At 42.2% G+C, this 21,497-nt stretch overlaps 2 protein-coding genes across 2 annotated transcripts; one reads left to right on the forward strand and one right to left on the reverse strand.

The window, feature by feature from the left end:
- Positions 1 to 4,186: 4,186 nt before the first annotated feature.
- On the reverse strand, positions 4,187 to 8,164 carry LOC137043198 (extracellular calcium-sensing receptor-like). The gene is made up of 6 exons (XM_067419383.1): positions 7,944 to 8,164; positions 7,411 to 7,702; positions 5,775 to 6,605; positions 5,429 to 5,656; positions 5,177 to 5,300; positions 4,187 to 5,094 (listed from the first exon to the last, which is right to left on the reverse strand). The coding sequence occupies exons 1-6, from the start codon at positions 8,162 to 8,164 to the stop codon at positions 4,187 to 4,189; spliced, it is 2,604 nt and encodes an 867-aa protein (XP_067275484.1).
- A 9,230-nt stretch (positions 8,165 to 17,394) lies between these two features.
- On the forward strand, positions 17,395 to 20,920 carry LOC137043257 (extracellular calcium-sensing receptor-like). The gene is made up of 6 exons (XM_067419451.1): positions 17,395 to 17,615; positions 17,943 to 18,234; positions 18,438 to 19,244; positions 19,445 to 19,672; positions 19,813 to 19,936; positions 20,007 to 20,920. The coding sequence occupies exons 1-6, from the start codon at positions 17,395 to 17,397 to the stop codon at positions 20,918 to 20,920; spliced, it is 2,586 nt and encodes an 861-aa protein (XP_067275552.1).
- The last annotated feature ends 577 nt before the right edge of the window (positions 20,921 to 21,497 follow it).

Consider the following 21,497-nt stretch of genomic DNA (forward strand, 5'->3'; position numbering starts at 1 on the left):
TTTGCGATGACAGAACTATAGTGAAGTGTCTAAGTCTTATAATCTAGCTACTGGGGTTCCCCAGGGCTCAGTCCTTGGACCACTTCTCTTCTCCATCTACATGTCATCATTAGGTTCTGTCATTCAGAAACACGGCTTCTCCTATCACTGCTATGCGGATGACACTCAACTCTACTTCTCATTTCAACCAGATGATCCTACAGTCAGTGTTCGTATCGCTGCCTGTCTGACAGACATTTCTGACTGGATGAAAGAGCATCATCTTAAACTCAATCTTGCAAAGACAGAATTACTTGTTTTCTCAACCAACCCAGCACTTCATCAAAATGTCTCCATTCAGCTTGGTTCATCGACCATAACTCCATCAAGGACAGCAAGAAACCTTGGAGTTGTGATTGATGACCAGTTAAACTTCACTGACCACATTACTGCAACAGCCCGGTCCTGCAGATTTGCTTTATACAACATTAGAAAGATTAGACCCTTCCTATCAGAACAGGCTGCACAACTCCTGGTTCAAGCTCTTGTTCTCTCCAGACTGGATTATTGTAATGCTCTTCTGGCTGGGCTTCCAGCATGCACTATCAAACCCTTGCAGCTGATCCAGAATGCAGCGGCGAGAGTGGTCTTTAATGAGCCGAAGAGAGCGCATGTTACGCCTCTCTTCATCAAACTGCACTGGTTGCCAATGGCTGCTCGCATCAAATTCAAGGCACTAGTTATCGCCTACAAAACAACCTCTGGCTCGGCACCAATATACCTAAATTCACTTGCTCAGACTTACACACCCTCCAGAAGCTTGCGTTCTGCGAACGAGCGGCGCCTCATGGTTCCATCCCAAAGAGGCATGAAATCGCTCTCACGGACATTTTCCTGGACCGTTCCTATCTGGTGGAATGACCTGCCGATCTCAATTCGTGCTGCCGAGTCTGTAGCCATTCTTAAAAAACATCTTAAGACACATCTTTTCCATTTGCACTTGACCAATACAGAATAGCACTTACTGATCACCACAGCAACGACCAAAAGCGTACACTCCGGGATCATATCTACGTCACTCATCCAGATTTGCGCCTTCAGGCGGGTATGTTACATAGTAATCATAACTATCAGAATCCAGTGTTCTGTATATTGCGTACGTGAGTTTTTGTTGTAGATGGCTATTGCTGCGCGTTTAGCTAGAATACAAAACCAACCCATTGGGCCACTGAATCTGCATTAACGACAACAGCTGGGGCAACAGCCTTAAGGGGGTCGCACACCGGACGCGGAGCTCGGCGGCGCTCGGCGGCGCGCCACGTCTTTAAAATTCGAACACATTGTTTTCAATGAGTGTACGCACACCGGTGGCGGCATTCGGCGCCTGTCCGCGGCGACTCAGGAAGTTGTTCTAAATCCTGCCGCGCCACAGAGCGCCATTTCAAGGCTTTATATTAAAAGTATATATTATCGTTAAGGTATACTGATTTCAACCTTTGCTACAAGACATATTTGTTTTACATTCTGAGTTCAACAGCTTGAATAAAGTCTAAACATATTTTGGGGAAATGTATAATAAACGTAGCCTTTTAAAATGTGCGCGTCTGGTGTGCGATACCCGAGACGCTGCGTGGCGCACCGCCGAGCGCCGCCGAGCTCCGCGTCCGGTGTGCGACCCCCTTAAGTCCTAATGGGTTGCAGCTATCTTAGCTATCAAAATCCAGTGTTCGGCACTGTGCGGACGTGAGTTTTTGTTGTAGATGTCTGTCTTTTTAAAAAAAAATAAAAAAAAAAAAATTGTGTATTGTGCTAATTAATTGAGATTTCTTACAGCTCTTACAGGTTTTTGGCCTTGTCTGTTCCGTTGCTTCTATTACTCTCCCCTTTTTTGTAAGTCGCTTTGGATAAAAGCGTCTGCTAAATGATTAAATGTAAATGTAAATGTAGAACTAAGGCTATTTTTGTTACAGATATATTCATCGTCTAACCCTAACGCTTAGAGTGAGTGTTTAATTATTATTTTTTAAATATTGCTGATATTGCTGTTAACAAATAGTTTGTATGGGTAGAACATTACGAAACAAATATATGGGAATATACTGCAATTATATGCAAAATAGCCTATATTAAAGGAAATTATATTATATTAAATTATACTATATTAAAGCCTTTTTTAATATAGCTACTGCAATGTATGCATATTGACTATATTTATAAAATATGGCTATATTTGAACACATACAATATTTAGTAATTAAGATATAAATAGTATTACATGTAATATCCATTAAGTTGTATCCTTTATTGTGTAGCCTTACTGTATATTAAATTTCCCATATTAATGTGAATGCATGTACACACACACATAAACACTTTTACAGAATGAGTTACAACAAATTTCTACTTCCCATCATGCTTTACTTCTGATTTAAAGGAGGTTAAATGTTAAAATTTGTTGTTATTTGATGTGTTTTTGCTCAGTTTAAAAACCTGTAAAACTGTTTTATTAACAATAATGTCGGTGCACTTTTCAGCAGTTACAGCTCTTTGCTAAATATGTAGGAACATGCCAGTGTGCTTGACTTGTGTTATTGTTAACTGTATGTGTGTGTATGTGTGTGTGTGTGTGTGTGTATATATATATATATATATATATATATATATATATATATATATATATATATATTTTTTTTTTTTTTTTTTTTCTTTGCATTAGGGTTACCCCTTTTTATTCATTTTACTTGCTAATTTATTAACTAAAGTAAAATCTCACTGATTTGCAGGGGTTGTATTTAACACAATCCAGCATATATTTTTTTTACAGTGTAGGACATATATGATTGAAAATACATGAATATTGTACAATTTGTATATGTGGTTTTTGCAGCATATATGATCCTTATAGTTTTCTGTTGGAACATATAAGAATCACACATGTTTTTAGCAAGACTTTTCCATATGGGAAGGGATTCCCGGATCCGGTCTCAGTGACACGCTAGCTGGTACAAGCTTGGGCTATGACCATAGGGAATGCTGTCACTGACAGCCTAGTGTGACCAGAGTGGGATTGATTCAGGCATTTCATTTGAATTTGCTTGTCCTGACAGTTGTCGCAGCACAAGTTCCCTTTCGAAAGGGAACGTCTCTGGTTACGACTGTAACCTTGGTTCCCTGAGAACAGGGAACGATACGCTGCATCATGGTGCCATGCCTCGGGGCCTGCCTGCCAAACAGTCCCTTCAGACGAAGAAGCTGGTGTCATGTTTGCAAGGTGCCTTTATATACTTCCTGGTTGCATCTTGATGACATAGGTTGTCACCGGTCAATAGGATTACCGTGATTTGATAGTAGTTCAGACACCTGTCGCGCTGAAGGCGTTCCCCGTAGCTTCGACTGATGCAGCGTCTCGCTCCATGTTTTCAGGGAACCAAGGTTACAGTCGTAACCAGAGACATTTTTTGCAATTTTTGGAAAGAGAGCATGATTGCATACAGAAAGGCCATAAAAGCTGCTAGATCTGCTTACTGTCCATGTTCAGAAAGAGAATAAAAACATCATCAAAGTAGTCCATATGTGACATCAGTTAGTTAGAATCTCTTGAAGCATCGGAAATAACTTTTGGTCCAAAAATAACAAAAACTACGACTTTATTCAGCATTGCCTTCTCTTCCGTGTTTGTTTTCAAACCTCAAATAAAGATTTAAACGGTCATGAATCAGCTTATTGAAATCACGTGACATTGGCGTACCCCTTTAAATAGCAAACAGAAACGAGATAATTTACTAGACACAGCTGAACTAAACTAGACCAAAGAGGATGACCATGGAAACAGTGGCAAAAGACAAAAGAACATATAACAAGTGCAAACACAACAGAACAGGAAACATGTTACACTGACAAACTGTATTTACTCCTCATTCTTTATTTCCTTTTAAATCAAACAATTTTACAAAAATAAACATGTAAAGGAGGTAAACCTGCAAAGAAGACAAAAGATAAAATTCAGTATGACAAATAAATATTAATAAACAGTGTACATATAGTGTATTAATGAACAGTGCTACCTCCTTGCAAACAAATAGATGATGATGATGGCGATGATTTGTTTACAGAGTTAAATCCCTAAATTATGAAGTTGTGTCAAATGTAAATTCTAATTTTTAAACCATAATAATGTCAAACATATTTAAAAATGCTTACATTTATTTTATTTAGTTTCCCTTCCCATAATGGCATTTTTAGTGTTTTTCTCTGGATGTAAAAGAATGATGTAGCACTTTGGGGCAAATATGGATACCAGTAAACCAAAACTAGAAGCTAAAATGGCAAATATCTCCACAGCCACTGCATATTTCCCTGGTGAGCTGACATATGCTGGAACAAATGAAATCCACACAGCACAGAAGATCAGCATGCTAAAAGTTATGAACTTTGCTTCATTAAAATTATCTGGAAGATTTCTTGCCAGGAAGGCTAGCAAGAAACTTACTGCTGCCAACATGCCAATGTATCCCAGCAGCATAGAAAAACCAGCCACTGATCCAATAGCACATTCATATACTATTTTTGAACGGATATACTGGTTATTTTTATGGGGTGTTGGAGAGGCAGTTGATAGCCAGACTGCACATATCACAACCTGTAGGGCTGTTAGGATCAGAACAGTGCATCTTTGTTGAACTGCTCCAAACCATTTCATTGCTCCTTTGCCCTCTGGTCGAGATGCTTTGAACACAGCTATTACCACCACAGTCTTGACTAGGATGCTGGAGATGCTCAAGACAAAGCTTATGCCAAAAACAGCATGTCTTAACTGACATGTCCACAGCTGAGGCCGGCCAATGAAAAGCAGCACACACAGGAAACACATTTTCAATGACAACAGCAGCAGGAAGCTAAGCTCTGAATTGTTGGCACGTACTATGGGAGTGTTACGGTGAAGAGAGAAAATGACAATCACAAGAGCACAGAAGCAGGTGCCAATCAGAGATGCAGTGGTCAGAGAGATGCCTAAAGGATCATTATAGGACAGAAACTCTACTTCTTTGGGCACACACTTATCCTTATCTGGATTGGACCAGAACTCATCTGGACACACTGTGCACTCAATAGCATCTGTAAATAAGAATAAGAATAAGAGAGTTGCAAACTGAAGAGGAAATTATATTCAGATTTTTACTAACAATAATCGACTGACCTGTTGTATTAGAAATCTCTCCATCTCTGCATGGCAGGCAGTCAAAACAGCAGACAGGAAGACCCTTCCTCTGGGCTTGCCTCGTGCCTGGAGGGCAGCTCTCACTGCACACAGACCTTGGAGGCTGAACGAGATATTATCTGCTATTTTCATCCTTTCCATTTATTTATTGATTTGTTTTAGCATAGCTTTGACTAGTATTCAGAATGCATATATGCAAAAAAGATGACATTAACATGCAATGTTTATTACTTTTTTTGTATTAAAGTTCCAATATATTGCATCCTCATCCAATGTAAGCACCACCTCTGTTGCTGCCCCTTTATTTACTACACCAACAGTGTAAATCCTTATTGATCCATCAGAACTCGGCTGCCAGTTTAGCACGTCATAGATAGGCAGAGCATCTCCATTCTTATCGAATGACACATGATCCCCAAAGCCTGTGGTGAAGTTCACTTTCTGTAGGTAGTGAACCAGCTGTATATTTTGTAGACAGAGTAACTATTTCATTAATATACAGCATATATTTAGATTTTCCACCTTCAGGTTTTTTATATGGCTGAAGAGAATTTGCAATTATACCTGTATGTCCTACCTGCCAGGGTTTCAGGTTGATTATGTCACCACATCTGTTCCCACTGAATGGGCCGCTCCCCTCCTCACACTGCATCAGGTCATGAAGTGCATGTGCAAGGGCATAAACTGCCTTATAGACATTATAACCTGCTCTCAAACCTGAAACATCAGTGTATGCTGTGTTTGTGGTGCTCAGATCCTCCTGTCCTGTACATACCCTTTTCACTTGCTCTCCATCTATCACTCTATCCCCCCCATTTCCAAAACTACACCTGAACATGTTTTCCCAGAAAATTCTCACTATATTATTTCTTTGATCATTGATGGGACGGAGACGTAGCAGAAAATCATGAAGCCCCTTAATTTCTCCACGCCTTATAGCAATGCCTATTGTGCCCCCCAGGAAGGGCAGGAAACGTGGAGTGTGGTATACATGTGAGGTGGACCAAGCTTCACTTGCAATCCACTGTCTCTCTGTTATGTTCTGCAACACCACCTCATCCATCAAAGGTATCAGAAAGGATGCAGTGGGAAAAAGAACCACCACTCTAGCTGTAGAGGCCTGAATCACTCTAGTTATACGTTGAATGTCTCTGTGGTTGTTATCATTTGGACCGATTTCAGAAAAAGCAACACAATGTCCAAACTTCTGCATTTCCTGTTTAAAGGACTGAGCAGCATTGATTCCATAATCATCATCACTGTAGACAAGACCAACCCAGGTCCAGCCAAAATGCCTCAAAATCTGAACCATAGCCTGTACCTGGAAGGCATCACTAGGGATAGTTCTGAAGAAAGAGGGGTACTTTTTCCTGTCACTCAAACAGGAGCAGGTGGCGTAGTGACTAACCTAATTAGTCAAGGAAAATGGAGAGAGAGGAGACAGAGTTAAGTAGGGCTGGACGGTATTGCCAATAAACCTTATCTAGTTTTTTATTTTTTTAAAAAATTTTTGGGCTGAATGGTGATGCAGTTTATCTAAGTATTTTCTACTTTTTTTCTGATTGGATAAAAATTCTAGATGTATTAACAAAAAAATCCTGCCCATGGTTGTTCTACAAACAATGTTTATATTGAAGGCTATGAAAATAAATATAGTGCATGTAACTATATAGGCTATGCTATATTATGTGCAAAAACTGGGTTAAACCACATTACATTATAACATTGTAACAACTACATTACAACCACAAAACAAATATAATGCTTTTAAAGGAGAAGATAAATTCACTAATCTAAAATGGAAAATAAATAAAAACAAAAGGAACACACATTTACTCATTTGAGCTTAGTAATTATATTAGCTCATATTTTATTACCTCACTTTTAAACATTCTAAATGTGGCATATTTAATGCCAAAAACTAATATTTTAATTATCTAATAATTGTAGGTTATCCATCAGAGCATCTGACGGGGAAAGCTGCTGAAACTTTGTGAGTAATTATATTTTACCAGTTATTTTGAATAACATCGATAAATGGTATTGCCTCATCCCATATAATTTATAATATAAACTCGATATACATATTTATCAGTATGTTTGTGGACGTTATTTGAATTTTTTTTTTCCAGACATAAATGAGAAAATAAGTTAACCCAAAAGTGCAAAAATATACACATAGTGTATTTTTAACTTTCTTTATCCCATCTTACTAGTGGTACTCGAAACAGCCCCAGCATATTGGAAATTGCAATGGAAGGAGTAGAACTTGGATCCCCCACAATCCCAATCACTGGAGGAGGGCCAGTGCAGTTTAGGCTGGAAAAGGACTCCTCTGTCCCACTAGCCAGGGATATGGCAGCCCGGAACGCTATTCCCATTATCACACAGTTGTCATAAAGATGATAACCAAGAGTGATGTTAGGCAGCAAGTTTGGATTCTTATTTATCTCATTCACTGCAAAAGCCATGGTCTGTGCCTGCTGAAAGTTTTCCATACTAAATCTGAACGAAAAAAACATGATTAATTATGACATGATGACATTAAAGCAAAGAAAATTATATTGAGCTCAAACATCACTCATGGAGCCCTCCTGTAGTGCATACTGGGTAAATTTACAATAGTTTCAATATAGATTATTTTACAAAGCAGAATTACTGCTGTCAATACATCATGTAAGCTGTAAGCAAGATAGCTGAGGTAAAAGAGGGCAACAAGAAGAGTTTTGTAGTCATTCTGGCTCACTTTTCACAATATGGTGGCTCTGGCTCAGTTTTGAAGCTCAGCTCTGGGAACACTGTAAAAAAGTGAATATGAAACAGGCCTCCAAGTATAACATCTCCATCCTGGTACATTCCATTTAATTTGAAGCGTCCCTGGAGCTGACAGGTGCCTGTTCTGAGGATTGAAGTTGCAGAGATAAAGTTAAAGAACAGGTAAAGAGTAATATACAGAGTGATCCACATCTCTCTCTCTCTCTCTCTCTCTCTCTCTCTCTCTCTCTCTCTCTCTCTCTCTCTCTCTGACCCACTACAAATTTATGATGAAAGTTGTATGGGGTGTTTCTTTAAAAGAGCAGACAATGCCAAGTGAGCATCCCCCTAAAAGAAAAAAAGAAAAAAAAAGGATGTCATCCTCCCAACATAGATCAAATGTTTGGATAAATAATAATCTTATGCATGCACAGATAATGCTGTTCAGATAAATTGTCTAAAGGCTTTTTTTAATATGCTGAGCAGATAAAAAAAGGCTTATACTAAGGATCAATAAAGTTTTCTACTTTCAATTTTATTTTATGTTCTGTAGATGTCAGTCATGCATTTGACAGTGACAGAAACATACTCTGGTGTTGCCATGGTAAAGAGATGCTATCAAGTACTAATTTATTCATGAATTAACTAAGGTATGAGGCATGTTATTTATCAACTGTTCCCCTTATTACCGTGTATGGTTAGGTCTAGGATTTGTTGTAGAGTGGAGTTAGGATCGGATGTTAATGTAGAAGAGTCATAACATGGAAAGGAGTCAAAATTCCGCACAACACCAGAAATGCTCGTTAGGGCAAAATTTGTTTGATATTAACAATTTGAATTAATATTATTATTTATACAACAATTCTAAATAATGGCAATATATTTAAATGCTAGGTGTTTGTGTTGTTGTTAAATTGATCCGATAGTTTCCACTGTACTTGATCACTAAAGCACACTGCCCCGTGATGTTTCTAATAACAACACAATGCAATTAATCACTAAATCTACTCATAGGATTTTCCGACCAGTACAGGACTTGTTTGGTTTAAAGGTAGCCTGGATGCCAGCCGAACTTAGCCCACAACATTTTTAGGTCGGGCGGTTCGGTCTGGCCTCGATCCATAGAGGAGTAATTATCCCTGAACAGAAACTGTTCGGACCAATGAAATCATCAAGGTGGGCTTTAGACGATGACGGACAGATGATAAACAGCTACGTAATCATGCACGTCATCAAAAGGGCTTGGATTATACTTGTTCAAATCCTAAATGGAGAGCTTGTTTGTATATGCATTAACCTTTTCTATTTCTTTCAAAAATGATGATCAAGTTAGGTTAGGTAAGTACTCTGTGTATCATTAAAATCTTTTATTTTTTTTACAACACCGGCAAAGATCGTTTATTCCAGTGCGTGTGCAGACAGGTTTGCCAAGTTTTTACAACAAAACCCGCCAACTAGCCCAAAAACAATAGTTTCTTGAGGGGGTTCTCCAGGGAAAAAATTGTGTTTGGGGGGTAAAACGTGTTATTTTGGCAAGGTTGCCTGCTAAAATTTGCACTCATGGCCCTATATATTACATAATAGTCGCTTCAACCCGCAGACATAGAAAATCACCCGCGGAAAAAAAAACACGGACTCACGCAACATAGTGCAGTTGAGCTCTGTTGATATTTGACCGGTGTCTGAAACGCTATCCAATCACATCAGTCCTACTGACCGGCGACAGCCTCTGTCGTCATCGACGTGCGACCAGGAAGTATAAAAGGGCGCCTTGCAAACACAACCGCATCCAATTCGTCTGAAGGGACTGTGCGCAGGCAGGCCCCAAGGCATGGCACAGTGACGCAGCGTCTCGTTACCTGTTCTCAGGGAACTAAGGTTACAGTCGTAACCGGGGACATTTCCTTTCGAAAGGGAACTCGAGCTGCGTCAGCTTGACGCTAGGGGGAACGATATACCCACACCGCCATGCCGAGGGGAGTGCATGCCTACTGGCAGTGACAACTGTCAAGACGAGCAAATTCAACTGAAATGCCTGAACCACTCCCCTCTGGTCACACTAGGCTGTCAGTGACAGCATTCCCTACGGTTATAGCCCGAGCCATGGCCTTCGGGCACCTTCATGTACCCTACCCCGGCCGCTCAAAGGCCTGGAACCAACCTGTTCGACAGAAGGGTTTCCTCTAAGGGAATGTGGCTAGGGGACCCGAGGGCGCCCCAGCCAGTCACTAGGGAGGCCTGACCTGGCGTCACTATGCGGGACGCTTCCGTCTGCCAGCCCTGTCTGTTAACACACAGAGCCTCTGGAAACTCACCTCTAGAGAGGCATCCAGCTGAGGGACTGCAACAGGCAGTGTCAGGCCGGACCTCAGAGACGGGCTATCCTGGGGAACAGCGCTCAGCGTAGTGCTTTCCAACCCTTGCTAGCGAGGGGAGTTAGCTGCTCGATCCTAGGATCTACCGAGCACATACATTACAGGGGTGCTCAGGAGGCCTGAGAAGGCCTACAGGCTGATCTCACCGGGAGGCCCCACGGGGCCTACCACCAACTGATCAGGCCCAGGCGGCCATAAGCTTACAGACGACCCTCATAAGAGGGGAGCTCCTAAGCCTGCCTGGTAGGTACCATGCTGTAGGCAACCTATGCAGGCCCCTGTCCTGTAGGGACCGCATAGCAGCAGTTTCAACTCGTCGTGGTAGAGTATGCGACCGCCATCAGGTGTTGCCGGCTAGGACCGAAGCCTGATGGCAGGAACCACTAGCTGTTATGTGTCTCCCTCCAAGGAGCTTGACCCCCTCAGGGGAGGCCAGGCGAGGCCTGCTGCAACCCAGCAGGCCCTTAGGGAGGCCCTGCAAGGCCTGACACCTGCCATCTGGTGACTGGAGCCCAGGAACACCCCCTCAGGGGAGGCCCGAGGAGGCCTGCTGTACCTCAGCAGGCCCTCAGGGAGGCCTGAAGAGGCCTACTACCTGTCATCCAGCGCTAATTCCCTGGAGTACCCCCTCAGGGGAAGCCAGATGAGGCCTGCTGCATCCCAGCAGGCCCTCAGGGAGGCCCCGTGAGGCCTACTACCTGTCATTCAGTGACTGAAGCCCAGGAACAACCCCTCGGGGGAAGCCAGACGAGGCCTACTGCTACCACAGCAGGCCATCAGGGAGACCACTCCTCTTATCCAGCGCCCTGCCGTTTATGCTAGGGCGTCATCCATGGCGGTGCTTGGGTTCCCAGGGGAGCATCCAACTGGACCCTCACGAAGCACGCAGGTGCCCTAAAAAGAGCCCTAAAAGGTGGAGCAAAAATACAGAGCAATGGGCAGATTTATTGCAAGTATGCGAATAATGGTTACCACGGCCCCACATCTCTCGGATGGGGTTAATTAGCTTGGCCCAAGTGGCCCATAAAACCTTTTCTTACCGCCTTACAGGCTAAGTCCCCAAATCTCATACTGCTCCCACCTTTTCCAATCTGCATTACCAAACCCCGAACGCAGAAAAAAGGGGGCGGGCCCTGGCCAGGCAACTCTAACATGAGAGGAGGCTGAATAGGGGTGTGTGAAACCACCTTACACACCACCACCTGTAAATAACAGCCTAGGCTAACCATTTTATTTTTTTGGGTAGCCTAAAGGGCATGCCTGTAACCAGTATCTGCTAAGGCTGGGAGCACCCAAGCCACAGAAACCTAATGCCCAATCCCCGCGGGGGCTGTCGAGTTTATTCAAACAACTCCTTTCTCACAAGGAAAAAAAAAAACTTTCCCGCTTCTAGTGCTTCATGCTTATATTTCTTTTCTCGCCCGATGGCGACCGCTGTTTGTTTGGTGGCCCGGAGAGCTAGATCTGTGGTGCGGCGGAGCTCAGCCATCGCATCAGGGGGTAGGCCACCCTGACGTTCCCCCTGATTGAAGTCCTTCAGCAGGTCGGCTTGGTAAGCCTGCAACACCGCCATGGTGTGCAGCGCCGCCGCCGCCTGACCGGCTGACGTGTACGCCCTGCCGTTCAAACGTGAGGTCGTTCTCAACGGTTTGGACGGCAGGGTGGGAGCTCTCAATGTCGATGCCCGGCCAGACGCGAGATAGTTTGCGAATGTCTCATCCACTGGTGGCATCGACACGCACCCCGCCTCGGCCACTCCTTCCACATCAGCGAAATTAGCCCGCTGATGGCGGAATAAGCGAGCCGAGAACGGGGTCTTCCATGCCCCCGCGATCTGCTCGTAGAGATCGGGGAGGAATGGAAGGCTCCCAAGAGCTGGGGGGTTATAGCCGGAGAGAAACCGATCATCCAGGCGATTTGGACGAGCGGTTTCTCCCCTATCCCCATCCCTTGCTGAAGTGGGAGCTCCTCGGCCGACGATGAGGAGGAGTTATAACCCAACTCCCCCTCCGGCGGCCGCCCCTCGTGATCTGGCCCATCGCCGAGAGCAACCTCCGTCTCTAGACGGCGGGCCAGATCCAGCTGGGAGCCCCAGGACATAAGTCGCCGCTCAGCCTCGGCAGAAGCGAGACCACTCCCAGCCGCCGGACCCTCTTCCCTCGAGAAAAGGGCCAGACGAAAGCAGAGCGTCTTTAGAGACAGACGCTCACAGTTCGCGCAGGAGGCTCTCTCTTCAAGAACCTCCCGTGCGCGCTCCTCCTGGTCGCACGTCGATGACGTCAGAGGCTGTCGCCAGTCAGTAGGACTGATGTGATTGGATAGCGTTTCAGACACTGGTCACGCTGGAGGCGTTCCCCGTAGCGTCAAGCTGACGCAGCTCGAGTTCCCTTTCGAAAAGGCACCCCCTTTTTCGAAAAGGCATTACCTTGGCAGCACCCCCACTGTTGAAAAAATCCTACGAAACGCATATTCAGACTTAAACAGATACAGTTCCCTTATCGAGAGGTTCCTCGTAATGTGTATGGGAAAAACTCCTTTTCTCGTGCAGAGCACCTCTCTCCAATGACGTCCGTCACATCATCTGCGTGACTTGTCTTGGACGGGACCATGCGCAGCTCGTGCTCTCCAGAGGCGGCTGCCCCGAATGCGACGAGATTGTGCTGCAGACCCTTCGGGCTCGCCTCGCCACCTTTGACCCCGTCCCTGGACCGCGCCTTAAGAAGCGTCGCGACCAGAGGCCACCTGAGTGACAGGAAGAGAGAAGACCAAAGAGAGAAGGAAAACAAGCGGTGCTAAATAAAAAAAAAGCAACAAAACCAAAGCCCGTTAAACTAATCCCCACCCTCTACACTAACTGAAAAAAAACAAAAACAAAGAAATCTTCAGCGTTCAACCCGCCATAACTAAAGCTTCACTGACTAAAACAAAAACATACAGGAAGTTGCACCCGCTCCTTACCTAATGTGTTTAACAGAGAACTTTACTCTACATGAGTGCAAGATGTATGTCACGTGACATACTTCCCTTTTCTCTATTCTCCAGTCCGGCACTGTATCGAACATGTACGACGTTCTCTGAAAAGACACAAAAAGCAAGCAAGCCACCACTAAGTCAGTAGCCAACTGTCACAGCCAACAAACACACAAGCTCCGCCTCTCCCTCTTCTGTTCCACCAGGTGTCCTTTATTGTAAAGCGCAGTAGCTGATTGATCCAATTCCCTGTCCATCATACTGAGTGATCTCGATTAGCAACCAATCACAGCACCTAAAACTGAATGACAGAGTAGAACAAAAGAGAGACAAGTAAACCATAGTGAAGGGGAGAAACCAATTAAGCACGTAACAATTATTAATCTCAGTGATGGCAAAAATCATTGTCAGTGCTTGCTGGAAGCTTGTCATAAATAAGCTGGAGAAGATGATACAAATCAAATTAGATCATTAACTTCAGTATTACTAACAGTAACAATAGAAAAATTCGTAATACATAATTTCAGTTTTATATGCAGTGAATAATTTCAGTCCTGTAACCTGTCATGTAATATGTTATCGGTTTCTTACACAAAATCATCATTGACATACCCATTTTCCAATTATTGTCTTTAAGTGTTTCTCCGTTAGTGTTGTCCTGACTCAAAGCTCCCAGTGTGGTAGTTTTGGCTTCATTCTGAAGCTCAGCTCTGGGAATGCTTTGAGGTACTGAACCTCAAACGGACCACCAATGAGAAGTGGTTGTAGGCCTATATATGGGTCACAACAACAACACAACAACATTCCACCCAATTTTTCTGAAAGGAGTAGTGGAAACCTTGGCCACATATCCAGGCCGAAGTCTCAGGATCACATGAGAATTAGCCGGCCTGAATTCCAGGCACGCTTGGTCAACCGAAAATGCCTGCAGGTCTCCAACCTTCTCCATGAAAGCAAAAGCGACCAGGAGCACTGTCTTCATAGATAGGAACTTTAGCACCACTGACTGCAAAGGGAGCTCTCTGCAGGGCAGATAAGACCACTGTGAGGTCCCAAGAGGGTATGGGAGGAGAGCAAGGAGGATTTAGTCTCCTAGCCGCCCCCAGGAACCTGATGACCATGTTATGCTGAGCTTCAGGGTGGAATGGGATGTCTTTCCAACCCCTCTTGGTTTTCTTGACAAAGAGAACAACAGGTGATGAAGAGCTTCTACTTGTGGATCACTTGTCCTCTTTCTTGTGGACAAAGCCCTAGCGGAAGTGATGGTAGCCACCACCTGTGGTAGTAGGGTACTCAAATCTGCTTCGTCCCACCCAGGACCCACATGTGTAGGTTCTGTAAATAGGGACATGGGTGCCCGAGGGTGCTCTGTCTCTCAGAAAGGAGGTAAATTCTTCCTGAAAATGCATTTGGCTGTCAACATTTTGAATGGAAGCCTGTGAAGGGTTTGGTTCCAGACACTCAAGTGCAGGATTAGTCGTAACAGCGAAGTGATTGGCCCAGGTGTGGGAGGCGAAGCGTCATCTGCAGTATCCTGACAGAGGAGACCAGAGAAGGATATGTTCCACTAGGATCTCTTCTGACAGGGGAATGGTGCCAGAGGGGGATGAGAGTATCTTTTTGAGAGATGAGAGATGCTTTTGAGCGCTGCACACTGCCATCCGTGGCCACTGGAGGTTCAGAAATGGGTACATGAGTTCTTTCTTTAACTACATTAAGGTGCCACTGGCACCCTCGGCAGTGAGCTGGCTGAGGCAACTGAGCCAGCAGCAGGGTGGAGGCAGCAGTTGGCCATAAACATAAAAATACATAGTAAAGTAAATCAGGCTCAAGGGGCTCTCCCTCCAGCCCACATAGTATATTTTTAATGGCCTCAGTCAGTTTCTATCTTCTTTTTATTTACAGTTTTGTTCAAAATAATAGCAGTACAATGTGACTAACCAGAATAATCAAGGTTTTTAGTATATTTTTTATTGCTACGTGGCAAACAAGTTACCAGTAGGTTCAGTAGATTGTCAGAAAACAAACAAGACCCAGCATTCATGATATGCACGCTCTTAAGGCTGTGCAATTGGGCAATTAGTTGAAAGGGGTGTGTTCAAAAAAATAGCAGTGTCTACATTTGACTGTACAAACTCAAAACTATTTTGTACAAACATTTTTTTTTTCTGGGATTTAGCAATCATGTGAATCACTAAACTAATATTTAGTTGTATGACCACAGTTTTTTAAAACTGCTTGACATCTGTGTGGCATGGAGTCAACCAACTCGTGGCACCTCTCAGCTGTTATTCCACTCCATGATTCTTTAACAACATTCCACAATTCATTCACATTTCTTGGTTTTGCTTCAGAAACAGCATTTTTGATATCACCCCACAAGTTCTCAATTGGATTAAGGTCTGGAGATTGGGCTGGCCACTCCATAACATTAATTTTGTTGGTTTGGAACCAAGACTTTGCCCGTTTACTAGTGTGTTTTGGGTCATTGTCTTGTTGAAACAACCGTTTCAAGGGCATGTCCTCTTCAGCATAGGGCAACATGACCTCTTCAAGTATTTTAACATATGCAAACTGATCCATGATCCCTGGTATGCGATATATAGGCCCAACACCATAGTAGGAGAAACATGCCCATATCATGATGCTTGCACCTCCATGCTTCACTGTCTTCACTGTGTACTGTGGCTTGAATTCAGAGTTTGGGGGTCGTCTTACAAACTGCCTGTGGCCCTTGGACCCAAAAAGAACAATTTATTCTCATCAGTCCACAAAATGTTCCTCCATTTCTCTTTAGGCCAGTTGATGTGTTCTTTGGCAAATTGTAATCTCTTCTGCACATGCCTTTTTTTTAACAGAGGGACTTTGCGGGGGATTCTTGAAAATAGATTAGCTTCACACAGACGTCTTCTAACTGTCACAGTACTTACAGGTAACTCCAGACTGTCTTTGATCATCCTGGAGGTGATCATTGGCTGAGCCTTTGCCATTCTGGTTATTCTTCTATCCATTTTGATGGCTGTCTTCCGTTTTCTTCCACGTCTCTCTGGTTTTGCTCTCCATTTAAGGCATTGGAGATCATTTTAGCTGAACAGCCTATCATTTTTTGCACCTCTTTATAGGTTTTCCCCTCTCTAATCAACTTTTTAATCAAAGTACGCTGTTCTTCTGAACAATGTCTTGAACGACCCATTTTCCTCAGCTTTCAAATGCATGTTCAACAAGTGTTGGCTTCATCCTTAAATAGGGGCCGCCTGATTCACACCTGTTTCTTCACAAAATTGATGACCTCAGTGATTGAATGCCACACTGCTATTTTTTTGAACACACCCCTTTCAACTAATTCAACTAATTGCCCAATTGCACGGCCTTAAGAGCGTGCATATCATGAATGCTGGGTCTCATTTGTTTTCTGAGAATCTACTGAACCTACTGGTAACTTGTTTGCCACGTAGCAATAAAAAAATATACGAAAAACCTTGATTATTCTGGTTAGTCACATTGTACTGCTATTATTTTGAACAAGACTGTACATGTGATTTTACCTTTTTAATTTTAATTTGCAAAGATTTCAAACAAACTTCTTGCATTTTTTCATTATGGGAATAGTTTGTAGAATTGAGGAAAAAATTGAAGTTTTAATCCATTTTGGAATAAGGCTGTAACATAACAAAATGTGGGACAAGTGAAGCGTTGTGAATACATTTCCAGATGGACTGTATACCGCCCAGATGCAATAACTAGTAAACATCATTAAATATGCATATGGGGATCAAATCATTTAATATAATACAAACGTCATAGATGTATTAGCATTCCCATCTGATAGCATCAGTGTACTATGGTAACATCACTGATTTAAACTTTTATTGCTCAGATATAATTGGTCCTTTACTTTTAAAATACAGTAAAACCAATTGTTTCTCAGCTCAGCCTTTTCTCTAAAAATATGAAATTTGAAAAGCAAGTCACTGTGCACATATATAATATCTCTTTTTCCTGGTGATGTCCTGATTGATGGCCACTTGGCACCGCCTGCTCTTTTAAAGTAACAACCCATACAAGCTGAGAGCGTGAGTGGCTCAGAAAGAGAGAGGGATGTGGATCACTCTGTATATTTCTATATACTTGCTCTTTGACTGTATCACTGCAGCTTCAGTCCTCAGATCAGATACCTGTCAACTCCAGGGTCACTTCAATTTGAATGGCATGTACCAGGATGGAGATGTTATACTTGGAGGACTATTTGAGGTTCACTTTTTCACAGTGTTCCCAGAGCTGAGCTTTAGAACAGAGCCAGAAGCACCATACTGTGAAGTGTGAGTCAGACTAACTGTATAACTATAAAATAAGAAAGATTTTACAACAATTACAACAACAAGGAGAAAAGAAGAAATATAAATGCTATGTTCTTCTTGCCCTCGTTTACCTCAGTTATTTTGCTGATGTGTAAATATGACGAGTTGACAGCAGTAATGTTATATTGACAAAAACAATTGTATATTTAACAAAGTGTGCACAATAGAAGGGATCCATTAGTGTGAACTCTGATGTATTTGCTGTGTATTTATGCATTTGTTAGTTTGTCATTTTAATCTCATTAAATGTCAACATTTATCTTGTTTTTTGTTTTGTTTTTTTCTTAGATTTAATATGGAAAGCTTCCAGCATGCACAGACCATGGCTTTTGCAATTAATGAGATCAATAAGAATCCCAATCTATTGCCTAATATCACACTTGGTTACCATATTTATGACAACTGTGTGATGTTGGGAATGGCATTCCGGGCTGCCATATCCCTAGCTAGTGGGACTGAAGAATCCTTCTCCAATCTCAACTGCGCTGGCCCTCCCCCGGTGATTGGAGTAGTGGGGGATCCTAGTTCAACACCATCCATTGCAATTTCCAGTGTTCTGGGGCTGTTTCGAGTACCTATAGTAAGATGGGATGTAAAAAAGTAAAAAAAAAAGCACTATATACATATTTTTGCACAAGTACATACGTGTGTGTGTGTGTGTGTGTGTGTCTGTGTGTCCTATCTAATCTGCTTGTGTTACAAAAATTACAAAGGCACATTTTTATGTTGATCGTTGCTATTTTTTTTAAACACGTTTTCCTCCCTCTTCATCTCCTTAATAAGGTTAGTCACTATGCCACCTGCTCCTGTTTGAGTGACAGAAAAAAGTACCCATCCTTCTTTAGAACAATCCCTAGTGATGCCTTCCAGGTGCGGGCAATGGTTCAGATCTTGAGGCATTTTGGATGGACCTGGGTTGGTCTCCTCTACAGTGATGATGACTACGGCATCTATGCTGCTCAGTCCTTCCAGCAGGAAATGCAGCTGTCTGGATATTGTGTAGCTTTTTCTGAAATTCTACCATATGATTACAACCCCAAATATATTCAGCATGTACTGGGAGTGATTCAGGCCTCTACAGCTAGAGTGGTGGTCGTTATTTCCCCTTCATCCTTAGTGATACCTTTGATGGATGAGGTGATGTTGCAGAACATCACAGGCAGGCAGTGGATTGCAAGTGAATCTTGGGCCACTTCAACTGTATTTCACACACCACGTTTCCTGCCCTTCCTTGGGGGCACACTGGGCATTGCCATTAGACGTGGAGAGATTGAGGGACTTTATGACTTTCTGTTATGTCTTCGTCCCAACAATGATCAAAGAAATAATATGTTGACAATCTTCTGGGAGGACATGTTTGGTTGCAGTTTTGATGGAGATCAAGTGAAAACAGTGTGTACAGGACATGAGGATCTGAGCATTACAGACACACCATACACTGATGTTTCAGAGTTGAGAGCAGCTTATAATGTGTATAAGGCAGTTTATGCTCTAGCACATGCAATTCATGACCTGATTCAGTGTGAGGAGGGTAGAGGACCATTCAATGGTAACAGATGTGCTGACATAACAAACTTGAAACCCTGGCAGGTAAGACATGTTTTAAGAAAAATATATAGTGCATGTTTACATAAAAAGACCATCAAGTCAGGTCACCTTAATTTATATAGCGCCTTGTACAATACAGATTTTTTTCCCAAAGCAGCTCTACAGTGATTTATAGCTTTGCAACTAGACACAAAAATAAAAAGTGCAACATATAACCCCTGTACTGTTTACAAACTATACAGCTGGTTCACTACCTACAGAAAGTGAACTTCACCACAGGCTTTGGGGATCATGTGTCATTTGATAAAAATGGAGATGCTCTGGCCATCTATGATGTGATGAACTGGAAGCCAAGATCAGACGGATCAATAAGTATTTACACAGTTGGTGTAGTTAATGAAGAGCCAGAAACAGGAATGGTGCTCACACTGGAGGAGGATGCAATATACTGGAACTTTGAGACAAAAAAAGTAATCTATATTGCATGCTATTGTTACCCTTTTTACAGATATAGTATGCATTATAGTCAAAGCTAATATAACAAATGAGAATATATTAATGGAAAGGCAAAGTTTTTAAAAGATATAATAATTGATGGTGTCTCTTTCAGCCCCCACGATCTGTGTGCAGTGAAAGCTGCATTCCAGGAACCAGACGAGCCACTCGAAAGGGCCTTCCTGTCTGCTGTTTTGACTGCCTGCCATGCGGAGATGGAGAGATTTCTAATACAACAGGTGAGCAGATTATTGCTGGCAATATAATTAATTCTTAAATTCTCACCTTCTCTCTTATTCTCACTCACAGATGCTATTGAGTGCATTGTGTGCCAAGATGAGTTCTGGTCCAATACAGATAAGAATCAGTGTGTCCCCAAAGAAGTTCAGTTTCTGTCTTATAAGGAACCTCTGGGCATCTCTCTCACCACTGCATCACTGCTTGGCACCTGCTTCTGTGCTCTTGTGATGGTCATCTTTACTCATCACCGTAACACTCCCATAGTGCGCGCCAACAATTCAGAGCTCAGCTTTCTGCTGCTGTTGTCTCTCAAACTTTGTTTCCTCTGTGTGCTGCTGTTCATTGGTCAGCCACAGTTGTGGACGTGTCAGTTAAGACATGCTGTGTTTGGCATTAGCTTTGTCCTGTGCATCTCCAGCATCCTGGTCAAGACTATGGTGGTAATAGCGGTGTTCAAGTCATCTCGACCAGAAGAAAAAGGCGCACTGAAATGGTTTGGAGTAGTTCAACAACGGTGCACAGTTTTGATCCTAACAGCCATCCAGGTTGTGATATGTGCAGTCTGGCTACCAACTGCCTCTCCAACACCCCATAAAAACAACCACTATATACGCTCTGTAACAGTATATGAATGTGCTATTGGCTCAGTGGCTGGTTTTTCTATGCTGTTGGGATACATTGGACTGTTGGCAGCAGTAAGTTTCCTCTTAGCCTTTATGGCGAGAAATCTTCCAGATAATTTTAATGAAGCAAAATTCATCACCTTCAGTATGTTGATCTTCTGTGCTGTGTGGATTGCATTTGTTCCAGCATATGTCAGCTCACCAGGGAAATATGCAGTGGCTGTGGAGATTTTTGCCATTTTAGCTTCTAGTTTTGGATTACTGGTGGCTATATTTGCACCAAAGTGCTATATCATACTTTTACACCCAGAGAGAAACACTAAAAAAGCCATCATGGGAAGAGAAGCACAACATAAATAGTTTAGATATTTGAAAAGAAAAAAAATATATAATCTCCTTTAGTATCTTCTATTTTATGGTTTGGGGTATATTATTTACTCAACTTGTCAAATTTATGCAAAAATGCCCATCCCTACTATTAATATATACTGTTATATTTTTGCCTCTGTAAACCAATAAGCAATGTACATTTACATCCTTTACATGTTATTCCTTGTGAAACTAAGAAGTTTGCATGTTAAAGTGAGTTCATTAAAATGTATTTATTAATAATTTTCATTATTTATATATGTAAAATCTACATATTAAAATATAATCAAAATATAATATATTATATATATTAAATATATTAAATTTAATATTTAATATATATGATATATTAAAATATAATCAAAATATAGTCAGAATAATCAAATGCAATTTACAATTGATTTAACAAATAAATGAAGAGTAAAGATGATTTGTCAGAATTGTTTGATATTGATTACAAAGAGAAATTAAAGTTTCTCATAGGATATGTCATAAGTATGGAAGCCTGTTTCCGCCACTAAATAATAATAAAAAAAATTAAAAGAGTAAGTGCGGCTTTTTATCTCAG

The sequence above is a fragment of the Pseudorasbora parva genome, chromosome 16 (genome assembly GCF_024679245.1).
Source record: "Pseudorasbora parva isolate DD20220531a chromosome 16, ASM2467924v1, whole genome shotgun sequence".
NCBI classification, from domain to species: Eukaryota; Metazoa; Chordata; class Actinopteri; order Cypriniformes; family Gobionidae; genus Pseudorasbora; species Pseudorasbora parva.